This window comes from Echeneis naucrates, chromosome 18 (genome assembly GCF_900963305.1).
Source record: "Echeneis naucrates chromosome 18, fEcheNa1.1, whole genome shotgun sequence".
In the NCBI taxonomy this organism is placed as follows: domain Eukaryota; kingdom Metazoa; phylum Chordata; class Actinopteri; order Carangiformes; family Echeneidae; genus Echeneis; species Echeneis naucrates.
The window spans coordinates 2193043-2205833 of NC_042528.1; the positions used below are offsets into that span (position 1 = coordinate 2193043).

The following is a 12791-nucleotide window of genomic DNA, read 5'->3' on the forward strand; positions in this document are numbered from 1 at the left end:
CAGGGGCGATCAGAGGGGGTTTGAGGGTCAGTCCAAAACCTCCAGGAGACCAGAGAGGGAGCTCACCCACATCCTGTCCCATTTTTTTGTATGTTGTACTCTCTGATGCCAAATTGTGCGTTCCCCCTTTATGGGATCTTCAGGGTTTTTCTTATATTCCTCCCTGGAACATGGAAAAACTTTCACGGTGAGATGTGAGGGGGGTGAAGGAGAAGATTCTAGACGAAGAGATTTAAAAAAAAGAAAAGGCTGATTTAACTGTGGAAAATGAGATGAATGCTGCTGTGGAGCATTGAACTGTCTAAATGCTAAATGTGTGTGTGCAGCTATCGCCGTTCCCCTCACCTATTAACATCGGCATCCATCAACACGCGCCCGACCTCGACACCAACGTGTTTGGATGTACACAACCTGCGTGTTTGTGTGCGTCCTGGGGCCGTGGAGAATCGATCACGCCATCTTCCAGCGCAGGAAGCACATAATGAAAAATAGTCCGTCCTTCTGCACTTCAGGGTGAAAGCCTCTGTGATGTATGTGACACAACAGGTCGATTTTATATGTATGATTTTTCAGTGAAAGAAAAAAAACTCCTGCGGTTTGTCAGAGTGAAGTAGATGATGTGTAGAGTTTAAACACAATAAAAGAGTCATGTGGTTCGCAGTAGGTCACCTCTTGAAAGCGTTTCTTTTTCTGTCTAAACAGCACCACACTGGCTACATTTAGCAGCCATATTGGAAGTCTTCAGGCTTTTGCACAAAAACAACATGACATGGATGCCGTTTCGTGAGTTCAGTTCTCATTTTAAAAGCAGAATTTCAAAGTATTTGAAGCTAAGAAACGCTGCATTAGACTGAGGGAGGTGGAAACATCCGGTCTGCAGCAACAGCTCATGCCTTTGCAGCAGGAAGACTGGAGGGAGCGTGGAGTTTTATTTATGGTATCTTTTCTCGTCTGTCCAGACTTTTGGTTCAGATCTTGCGGTCTTTGTTGTACTTGGAGTCTCTTTCTCACCAGATGAACAAAGGACATATTTAGGATTTCCCCCAAACCAGAAATGTAACGCCTGATCTGACAGAAGACATAATCCAGGCAGCAGTTTGCACTAAATTTGGTTTCTAGGAGAGACATTTGCACCACAACATTGAATAACTTCACTGTCACTCTGCTATCCCGTTACACAGGATCAGTGAGAGCACCAGAAAAATAGTTTCAATCTGCTTTTCTGCCTGCCAGGCTTTGAGAATTTTAACTGCTTCCTCTCTCAGTGGGATCTCTGCAACAAACATGAGGCTGACCTTCTATCTTCTCCTGTTTTTTTTCCCACATTTCAGTATGAAATGAAGTTATCCTCACATATTGTGAGATGATTGACGCAAAGTCGGTATAAAATTTCAATCTACAGATGATTGTTTCACTGCATGACAACAGGAAGTAAAGAAATATGCTGCCCGTCCCTGCAGTGGAGTGGCTCTTCACACATAGACCCATTAATGCAGAGTTCAAAACTTTGACCTTTCTAGCTGCATCTGAAGACTTTTAGATACTACAAAGGTGTGGAAATTTTTAGACAGTTTTTAGTCCCTTATCCTCCAGTCTCTACTTGTCCTCCCCAAGCATCTTCTAAATAAAAGAGTCAAGCATGAAGAGAGCAGGAGATGGACGGAGTGAGATGTGTCACTCTCCCTCGAGTGTCTTTTCAATTTTACTGTGATTACCACGAGGCACGTGGAGAGATGGATGGACAAGGAGAGAAAAGGAGGAAGCAGGGAAGATGGAGGAGTGTGTCGCTGCCCACTCAAGGGCAAAGAGCACCTTGGCAGCCTTCCTCGCAAAAAGACCCGTCCTGTCAGCTTGTTCTTCTTCTTTTCCTTCTCTCTCTCGATTTCTGTCCTTCCCTGTGCCGCCTCGTGTCTCTTATACATCTAATTATTTTTTTTTTCGTCGTCCTCCTTCTCTGGTGGCTCATTCTTGTCATACTGTAACCAGGAAAAGGTATGAAAATTTAAGTGTGAGCAACACTTTGCAGAGGTAGGCTGGTGGAAAATAAAGCTTTAATGATCCTCCAGATGCCACAACAAAGATACCCTGCATGAAAACGCAGCTCCTGTCTACTTCACAAAAAAGCCATATTCCTTGAATCATCATAGAAAGACCAGTTGGTCCGCCAAATTGGACTCAGCTCAGACCTTTAAATCGGTTTCTAATCTGACTGTGGCACATAAATCAGTCATTATTTATTATTAATATACGTTCACAATTTAGGTAAGTGGAGAAAAATGCTGTTGAGCAAAATGTGCACACATGTATTGTAAGTGCAGGACTAAATCAATGCAGACACACACACACTGTACACACAGACAGTTGTAATCCATCTTAATACCTCAGAGTGTGAGTGGAAAACTAGAGGAGGATAACTGATCAGCTTATAGCCCCACATAATCACAGTGATGGGGGATGATGTTCTTACTGTGCTCCCTAAAGAGTGTGTGTTTGTTTGCGGTTATGTGGGAGGAGAATAAAAACCTGCATAGTAATAAAATGCATCTCCTATAAATAACCGTGTTTGTCTTTGTCTGGTCCGTCTCGTACATTGCCGCAGTGACATCTGCATAGACAAAGTAAACGCACGCACAAATGCTGCATCAATCTTTTATAGAGACATGCCGGGTGTTTACAGGTGAATCGGCATATGTGAGCTGTTAACCTTGATGCTTGAGTGAAAAGATAAACCTGGGAACATCGCACAATGAGTGTGACACACAGACTTAATCACAATGCACATGTTGTTGCCTTAAAAAAAATAAAACGTGTAAGTCAAAGAGCTATTGTCCTCGCGGTGTGTTTAGAAGGAGAAAAAGCTTTCATTGATTTATAATATATTACACAAAACGCACAGAGACACAACCACAGATGATATATTTACCTCCTTTCATTCGCTCTTTGCTGATTGTTATCTCTGAATAAAAGCCAGAGACTTTCTGCCGTCACCTTGCGCTGGCTGCATTGAAAGGTGTGTCATTGGTAGTCGTGCTTCTGCTGGCATCACCTTGAATCGTACCTCTGCTTTGGTCACCACCGACAGCTAATCTGGCCCATTAGCTGCAAAGGCCACACTTTTTTCTGTTGCCGCAGGTGCATAACTCTTGCAGACCTCCTGTGCAATCAATCCAGGAGGACACAAACAAAGTGAGCGAAGCATGGCGGACAGCAGCTGTGGTTCAGAGTCAGTAAATGACTTATAGCTGCTTTAGATCTGCGAGACTGACTGTCATGTATTTAAATGACATACAAAATATGGACTGTTGTGTCATCAGTGAGTTTCTGTCAGCATACATGTATGAACGTGTGTATGCATGTACGACTACCATCTGTGTGGCATCCCGGTAGGTTTTTACATCAAGTCGCACCACCTCTAAAACCCAGTGAGCTGGAGCAGATGGAGGCGCCATCATCCGCTCTCAGCGACAGGAAGATGGACAGATGGAAGGATCATTTGTTGTGTTTTTTTAAAGCAAGACAAGCAGATCCAAACTGTCTCCTTTAAATGTACAGAATTAGATAATTTTTTTAAATTTTGCAGTCTGTTGTCCAAACGCAGCCACCCTGATATTTGAGACGGTGTCTGATTCTGTGTGATCAGACGGTCTGAGCCTCCAGCAGGTTTAATCAGCAGCTCAGTATTAAAGCTGCCGCATTCTTCAGTCAAGTAAAAAAAAAAAACAAAAAAAAAACACCCACTTCCAGTTAACATCTGCAAAAAAGGAACGGGAATTCAGATTTATATTCTTTTGTCTCAGCTCTTAGCGACATTTATTCGTCGTCACAAAGTCTGGCATTTATCCAGACTGACTCTGGTTTTTTCCTGCTTGATACCATAAAAGCAAAATCCCTCACCTGGACCTCCACTTCGCAGCAGCCTCCAGATAATGATAGGTGTCATGTTGTATGCTCTGGTTTTAGGAAAACAGCGTTTGATGCTGAATGAAGAAGCGATAAAGGCAAAGAGGATTTCAGGAGTCAATGAAAAGCTCATTGTCATAAAACCACCTCTGACACCTTAAGCTGGCAAAGCAGGGATTTCCAGGAGGGAAGGCGGGAGGGGGGGTCTGGCATGCAGAGAAATCTGTTTGAGTTGGCAGGAAATATTACAGTCACCCCAAAAAAAGATGAATGGAAAAGATCTGAATAACAAAAGTTTGGTTTAAAAAAAAAACAGAAAAAAGGTCAGTCAGCCAGCTGCCTGATCAGAAAAGTAAAAGGCAGCTCGGCATTAGCAGGCACATCTGGGACGTGTGTTGGACCAATCAGATTCCTCCGATGGGGGTGGGGGGGGGGGCCCTTTTGTCAAACAGCCGGACTTTAGCACGCACATACACACATACCAAGACACAACATGTAGCAAAGCCACAACTGGACAAGCATCTGGTGAGCCGTGCACGCACCAGCAGGGAAAAGCAGGGTGTTATGGGTAATAATGGGAGAAGTCCTCGACCAATCACAGCTTATCTTTAGTTTGGTTCGATGTTACACAGCGGCAAGAATTTTCTCTCTCGTTGTTTTTGAGGATAAAAGTTTTCTTTTTGTCGGATTCAGCCACAGTTGCTTGCTCGTCCGTTCAACGACCCTCCAGCCAGATTCAGTTTGTCTTGCCTGGATCATGAAAAGGTCGCCTTGAGAATCGAACCGGCCGACGTCAGATTTAATTAACTTCTTTTTCTTCTGTATGTTTGTCTTCCCCAGTGCTTTTTATTCCATTGGAGTCGACAACCTTCTGACAGAAACGTGTGCCACAGTTCTCTCCTCAGTTATACAACAACACTATTCACTGGAGTCAAGAAGCACACAAACCACTTTTCGTAGTTCATTTCGTCCTCTTCCTCTCTCACCTTCTTGCATGTTTCCTGTCATCAATCATCCAGCGGTCTTATTCTTACAGGAAACGGCTGCATTTATTACTTTGACAACACAGAACTGGGAAGCTGCTGAGAGCTTTGGTTAAACTGGGGACGTTTCAATTTGCCCAAATGGTTTGACGAATTCCTGGTTGGAGGAGGAAAAAAAAGGTCACGAGAGCTGAAAGATTTAAAGCTATCATTTAATAGATACCAAAAAGGAGGCTGAATATTTGATATAGTTATGAAAACCATATTCAATGTGAAATTTGCCGTCAGTGGAGGAATAAAAAAATTGGTTCCACCTTTCCCAGCAGATATAATTTGAGAAAACCTTTCTAGAGCCGCTTCAGAAGCTGAAGCTGTTTGGCTGTTAACATCGTTCAGAGCACTCCTCTTCCTTCAGGAGGATCACCGCCACGGAGAAAAGAACAGCTTTTACTCTCCGATTGGCTGGATTTCACTCAGTGCACTCAGAGAGCCAAATATTGCTGTCAATGCATCAACCGAGCTTTAATGGAATTTTTGACAGCTGCTGTGTTGTTGTTTTTTTTTGACCTTCTCCCTTTTTCTTCTGTTGGAACTTTTAATCAAAGTGAGAGTGAAAGTCTGCGTCGGCTTCGGCAGTGAGGTCAACGTCACACCTAAAATAACGACCTCCACGTCAGCTGTCCAACACAACGGGGAGACAAACAAACAGAATACAGGCTTTCATTCTGTGCTGGAGCGGCGCTCAGGTGGGGACACTGAAAGAGTCTCTGGCATCAACTGGGACAATAGTCCAGTCTGGAAATTAGACAGTGGATATCTCAAAGCTAAAACTTGCAGAGATACTTGTAAAGATTGTAATGGTCCCAGCGGGACAAGCTGCTGGTCCTGTTACATGCTTGTAAGTGGCATAATGCAGTCGGCCCCATTATAGTTATTTAAATGCCAAACTGTAAACGTTAATACTGTGAAAGCACTTGGTGCAAAAAGATTGAGGATATTTATAGAAATGCCGGGTTGCAGGTTAAGTTCCTGCAGTGGAAAAAAAAAAAAATGTGTGAGATGGAGACAATCTGCCAAAGCCGGCTTGAGCAGCGTGTTTGCTGAATCAACTATCAAATTCAACTCCTCTTATTACTTATCTTCCATTTACCACACAGGAACGTTTAAGAATGGCTTCAATCTGTGAATCATAATATTTCAAATGATTTGTTATAATGACAAAATGTTTTTTTAAAGCACAAAAATAATTCAACTTGGAACGGCAGATTATTTCAGTGTGCCCACGAGAGCGTCACTGATTTTGCATCTTGACATTTTCTAATGTTAAGTTGCAGTCTGTGTTTTTATTTGAGACTTAATCTCCCTCAGAAGGACGCAGCTTCTCAGATACACATTTCTTGTCCACTTAATATGTCTCTCATGTTCTTTATCTAGTGGCTGATAAATGTATTGTTCTGAATATTAACCATGAGGCCATTCAGGAAACATAATGAGTTTCTGCGGTGTGAACTTGTGTGTGCGTCTGTGTGCGTTATCCATGCCTCCCTGTTTGTGTGTGTCTCTTGTTCTGCTGACGGAAACGAATCGGCCTCATTTTCTTTCTGAGTGACATTTTCCCATTTTTCCTCCATTCACCGCTCATCCTCCTTATTCGCTTCCCTTTTCTGCTCATCCCTCCATTTTCTCCTCTTTGGAGTTAAGAGTACAAATTGCCCAGCGAGACGCCGGCTATATAAACTCAAAGGTGCTAATTAAATATCAGTATGAACGTGGAGGCGAAGCAGTCGGTGCTGACTGCTTATCGCAGTTCAATAAAAAAGCTGGACTTCTGCTGGTCAGAAAAGCAGCTCACACCTGCTAACATCTGGATCAGACCATTTAGGTTGGGGGATGAACTGATTCGACTGTGGTCCTCAAAAGGTCAAAGTCGTCTCGACCTCATATTTCAGCCATATAAATGAATCCACATGAAAATGGCGGACACAGTTACAATCCCCCGACGTCCCATCAATCTTTCATCTTCCCTTCTTTTAAAATATGAAACGCTGTCGCAGTGATCAGTTAATATTCTATTTCCGCACCGCCCCCTTCCACTCCCCCCACAATCGTTTTTCTCACATGCATTCATCACTCTGGCTTTGTCACTGGCTGTCATTTATTAACGTTGAATCTTTGACTTTAGTCCTTCTTGCTTTCTCTCGCTCGTCTCGATCGGTTCTGCTCCTGTCTCAGACCGATTTTTGCTGCTCAGTGCCAATTATTCCCAGTAATCATTCGATCTTGACCAGCGGTTTGCTGTTGCTGGCGTGCGGGAGTGTGTGCAGTTTGAGTCGCTTCCACCTTTGCTTCAGTTTTCATCTGTTTGCCTTCTCCCTTTTTCTTTGCGTCTTCGGCTGCAGGCAGATGGATGGTGCTGATCCCTCGCTCCAGAGGTGTGGAGGGGCCGAGTACGCCGGAAAGGGTCACCGCCGTCTGTAATCGTGGAGGCCCATCGATCGGGAGGAGAAGTAAGTGACCAGATTTACTGAAACTGAGACGATGGTTTCTCTCCGCCTCTTTCTTTAGTAAAACTTTTCCTCTTTCTTCCCCGCTCTTCGTTTCTTCAGGAGCAGTTCCTTTTTTTTTTTTTTGCTTCTCCTTGTGGACCTTTTCTTTGTTAAACACCTGCAGCGTTCAAAAGCTGCTTCAAAGTTGCTCTTGCGATGCAGCGCGGTGCTTTTTCTGCAGCTCTGCTGGTTCTCACAGTATTATTGTCTTAGCTTCTAAAGCTTCTGTTTGAAGACGTCTCATCTTTCACAACATTAGCAACTCCACGTCCGCTCTTAGCGGGAAACCGCTGTGCTGGTTTCACTTCTTCTCTAACGCCGCTCACCTGACAGACACAGGAAACCGTCGATGGGCGTCTCTTTGCTTTTTGTCATCTTACCAAATCATTTAGATTCTATCATCAAGTAGGTGTGCAACAACAAAGAATAAAAGTAGTTAACGATATCTACGATTTCTATAAAAAATTGACAAAAATGTAATTTTCTCGTTACTCAGATTTTGATGTTTATGGATCACCTTCAGCACTGTCGGTTCGTTCAGTAAGACTCTTTTGCATCAGACGTATCATAAAGGCTGAAACAAACAGGCCACGTTAGATCATTCGTTTTCTCACCTTCAGAACAGAAGCTGGTTGGTCGGTCGGTCCAGTAAACTTTGCTTCGAAAATTGAAATTGATGAAATGAGGCTTGCAGTAAATGTGTTGCTGCAGACGTTTTCTTTTCTTTAAGCTGCTGTTTAATCATTTAACATTCTCTTTATAGCTGGAAGTTTAAATGGATATAAACTATAAATCTTCAATCCTCCGACACCTTTATCACAGAGGTAGATATGGCTTCAACTGCAGCAGAAAGTTGTGCCCACGATGAAAAGCAAATCAACAGCGGCGGCGAGATCCTCGGCAGGTCTGAGGTCACGTCTGCACTATTGCACATATTCAAAGCAGGTTAAAGGCCAAAATGAGGGGATGGAGGAGCGATCAGAGGATTGGCTCAGTTCTCCCTCCCTGCCTTCTGTCCTAATCTAACCTTCATCCTCCTCTGTGATGTATTGCTGCTTTATCAGGCTGCTTAACCGCCTCGCCTGCAGCGTTTCCTACGCTGAGAGGAGCAGATAGGGAGGAGCCTGTCGGATACACACACAGTCCGACATATACAAACGCACAAATCATCTTTCCTTATATAAGGTTGTTTATGCGGCCGTCTTCTGTTTTGTTTTCACCATAGACACAGATTTTCAGATTATAATGTTGTTTACTATCCCCACTCTGCCGGGCTTCATATTGACTATATGTGGCACAAATTCCAATTTCTTTCTTTCAACAAACGTGTCCAAGACAATCGATCAATGAATGTTGGTTAACGTGTTCCTCAGCCAAGAGAGGAACTCCAAACTTCGTCAATAAGTCCTACTGTGTTTTTTTGTTTTCTGGATGTTTTTATTGCTCCCCAGAGCTTCTTATGGAGAATCAATATTGGCTCCTTATGTCCAAAACTTTCTCAGTTTGAGTGTATGTCCTTCCTCCAAACACAACCAAAGACTGAAGTAATAATTTAGCAGCACAGATGCAGCACAGGCGTAAGTGGAGCGGGTTAAGGTGTTCGGAAACGAAAGTGGTCCTGATCAGCAGTTTGTTCTTCTGAACAGGTTCATTTCTCAAAATGTCAAACTATTCCTGCAAAAACATAATGGATGCAGAGCAGCATGAATCATTTCACTGAAGGTCAGAAGAGGCTGCAAACGACTTGTTTTAATTGGATGTTTTTGGAGAAGAATGAACACACAACGTGCCCTCCCACACACAAGCAAATAATCTGAATGAATTATGGCCTTTGCGCTCACAATCACACCTAGATGGTTTAATTAATGCACATTCATTTGTAGGAACAAAAAGCCAAACTGGGAGAAATAAATACGGTGGCACACATTGAGATACAATGGACTCACATTCAGCAACACAAATGTCAGCATGCCTACACAGAGTGAAGACACAACAGGTTTTATCGCTGCGCTCAGCCTGCTCTGCTCTGCTCTGTATTATCATAGACTCAACACCCACTGAACTATTTCAGCTGGAGGCCCGAGTCCATCTGGAGATGTGCTGGCTTTTTATCTCACACACACACATTTATGGACACACAAAGATTGAAATGCATGGAAGCACACACTCCCATTCACTTTTCATTCTTAAACATGCACCCACACATAGTGAGGGGGGGGGGATCATTGGTTTTCAGTCTTTCACGCTTTGTCTTACTGACAGACGAGTGTATGTGCACCACACACACACACACACTCACTCTTGACTATGCCACCTATCCTTGAAGACATTTATGAGGTGTTAAATCACTAAGCTGTCTGAGTGGTAAGGGTAAATGGAGAGGACAGTCAGTACTTCTGCTCAGCCTGCTCACATACTGCAATGTGAGAACGTAAACACTGAAGCTCAATTTTTGTTCTTAAATGTCTATTTTTGAAAGCTATAGATTGTATACTTTAAGATTAAAAATAATATCATGAAAAGGTCTGGTCAAGCTGCAACGAGGCAAACAACAAAGGAACGATGGAAAGGACACAAACTGAGTGGGTGGATTGACAGATGGTTGGAAGAATAGTCGAAAGGAAGATATAAAGAAGCAAAAAAAAAAAAAAAATAGAGTGAAAGGTGTAAATGGGAACGTTGGGAAGTTTGAAGGAATCATTTAAAAACAAGTTTCACATTTATTTTGTTGTTATTTTCTTCCTACCGCAGAACGACGTGCTCCGCAGCTCTAACCTGGAACAAGAACAAGAAAGGGCACTTGCACCATCTCAGATACAACACCAGCGACATTTACTGTCGAATTCAAACACCGAGAGTGAAACCATCCAGCAAAGACCTCGTGGATGGACAGCGATGGAGAGAAGCAGAGGTGGATGTGACAACGCTGTTTTTAGCTCTGAAATGGGGACTGGTAAATTCTTAGTTACATCATGAGGTGGATGTGACTGAACATCACACGCTCTGACTCACCTTATGTCTCGTTGCCAGCGATATATTGGCAGGAAATGGGAAATTTAACTCTCTGCTGCTTCCAACTAGCAGGACTCGACTGGAAGACCACTCCAGAACAACCGTAGCTCGTTTGTCCCAGTTTAAATCTCATTTCCTAAATTGCTCCCTCCCTGTTTTCCCACTTTCATGAAGCTGCCCCCTCACTTTGTTGGTGAAAAAGGTGGATTAAAGCCGAGGGAGTGCTTCACTTTGGAAAAGGTCTCTCTTTAGAATGGGCGGTCCAGCGAGGGCTCTCCTCGGAGGGTTCAGCACGACCACGTCCTCGCTGGAAGCGGGAGGCCGGATGTCTTGGCCGAGCAACAACCCCTTGGACCTCAATAAAACTGTTCCGTGGGGGAACGTGGGTGCCGGAGGGGCGGCCGCCATGAGCAGCGGTCTGGACAATTTCACAGAGGGGCCCGTCACCAGGGCGGCCATCAAGGAGAAAAACTGGCCGGCGCTGCTGATACTCGTCATCATCGCGCTGACGATCGGCGGCAACATCCTGGTGATCCTGGCCGTGTCGCTGGAGAAGAAGCTCCAGAACGCCACCAACTTCTTCCTGAGGTCGCTGGCTGTGGCGGACATGCTCGTAGGCATCCTGGTCATGCCGATCTCCCTCATCAACATCCTCTACGGTGAGTCCCAAGTTCCCGAGACATCTCTTAGACTGGTACTCTCGCTTCAGCCCAGGATTCCAGATATCAGATAACCAACGCGGAGCACTGTGCTAAATGTTGTAAGTGCTTGTAATTACTGATTTCATTCTCACTCTAATCATGAAACTGTGAAACTCACGCAACATTTGAACAATCTTCACTGCAGATTCCTGCCCCTGATCTGGAGCAGCCACCCACTCACCAGCTGTTGCGAGCACACTGAGACGCGCTCCCTGTCATTATTTCAGATCATTTTTCAGCACATTTATTGAAATAATTATTGCTTCTCAGAGACATTGCACAGTTATTTGGTGACTGACTCAAAAGGCAACGGATGCCAGCTTGGTAATTGCAATATCATAGGAGCTATCTGCTCAGCTGCTGCTCTTGCTTAGAATATCTGTCCAGGTCCAAACGAGCACCTGCGTTATCTGAATGCCTTCATAGGCTCTGTGTGTGTTGAGCTTCTTTTTCACATTTAAGCCAGGATGGCAGGTTTTCTCGCCGTTCTCCAGGAAATGTCACGGAGCCGATCGCGGAGCGGTTTCTAATGGAACATCTTTTGCAGAGAGAGATGACTGTTGGCGTAACCTGACTTCCGTACGCTCAGTTCTCCCTCCTGAACGCGTCGGTAGTTTTCAGGAAGTCTTGTAACCATAAAATCTTAACGAGCACAAAGATTGTCGTGCCCTTTCTGAGGAAAACACCTTAAATCCTAGACACCAAATTGAAACCATTATTTGTCACGGCTTCTGTTCAGACAGAATCAAGCACATCTAAAGGTCGGCAAGCTTTTATGGTTTCATCTCAAATATCATAACGGTCGAGTCGAAGTATTCACCTCTCACGGTGGTGTAGCCAGTTGCATTATGGGAAACGTAGTATCCACTGATTATGGAGCTTCATCGATGCCCAGGATAACTCAGCCTCAGATTTGACCTCAAATTTATGGAAGTACAAAACAAAGTTGCTTCAGAAGCAGAGGTTAATCATTTTGTATTCTCTACACAGCTTTGTAGCCGTCTGGCTCCCCTCAGGAATACTAAAGAGGAGAGGGAAGGTTGACGCTGTTTAATGGTCCGTATGTGGTCAGTGGACACGCTTGTGTATTCGTCCTGTGTCCATCTGTTAGTTCAAAACGTCGCTGCTGCTGATTGCTCGCAGCGGTAATCAATGTTTCACACACACACAGATATGAAAAAAAACTATGCTGACACTAACACACACTTGAACGGCGCCTGGATATTTGCTCATCAGACTGGTACTTGACTGGATTGATCCTCACGGCTTGCTGTGTCATAGGCCAGACAAACGCCACAGTGTTCTCACATATTTTGAAACTGACTCAACAATGATAACGACAATCCCGGCAAAATATGACACAGATGGTAATTTAGCAACAAACACACTTTTGCTCCCAGTCCAGTGAAAACATTTACATTCATTCATTCTTTTTTGGAGGGAAATAAGGATCGTTGTGATTCAGTAAACCAAATGTCACGATTTCAGGAGACTCCAGCTGGACGTGATCTCACATATGACCTCATTCTCATTGTGTCTTGTGTTGAAAGTGAAGACATGAACTTAAACACATGCCAGACATTCTTAATATTTACGGCATTACTCAGTTAAGAAGTTTAAATCAGGCAGAGAAATTTTATATATATGGA

The 12791-nt window shown here is 43.8% G+C and overlaps 1 protein-coding gene across 6 annotated transcripts in view; it reads left to right on the plus strand.

Moving 5' to 3' along the window:
- htr2cl1 (5-hydroxytryptamine (serotonin) receptor 2C, G protein-coupled-like 1) overlaps positions 1–12791 on the plus strand; it is a 122644-nt gene that overhangs the window by 95709 nt on the left and 14144 nt on the right. For 3 of the 6 annotated variants that reach the window (XM_029526754.1, XM_029526755.1, XM_029526759.1), the window contains 2 exons: positions 7283–7390; positions 10181–11100. In XM_029526754.1, the coding sequence (XP_029382614.1) occupies positions 10695–11100 (406 nt within the window). In that variant the 5' untranslated portion in view covers positions 7283–7390; positions 10181–10694. The remainder of the gene's footprint in view (positions 1–7282; positions 7391–10180; positions 11101–12791) is intronic. The other 3 variants (XM_029526757.1, XM_029526756.1, XM_029526758.1) reach the window with 2 other exon arrangements.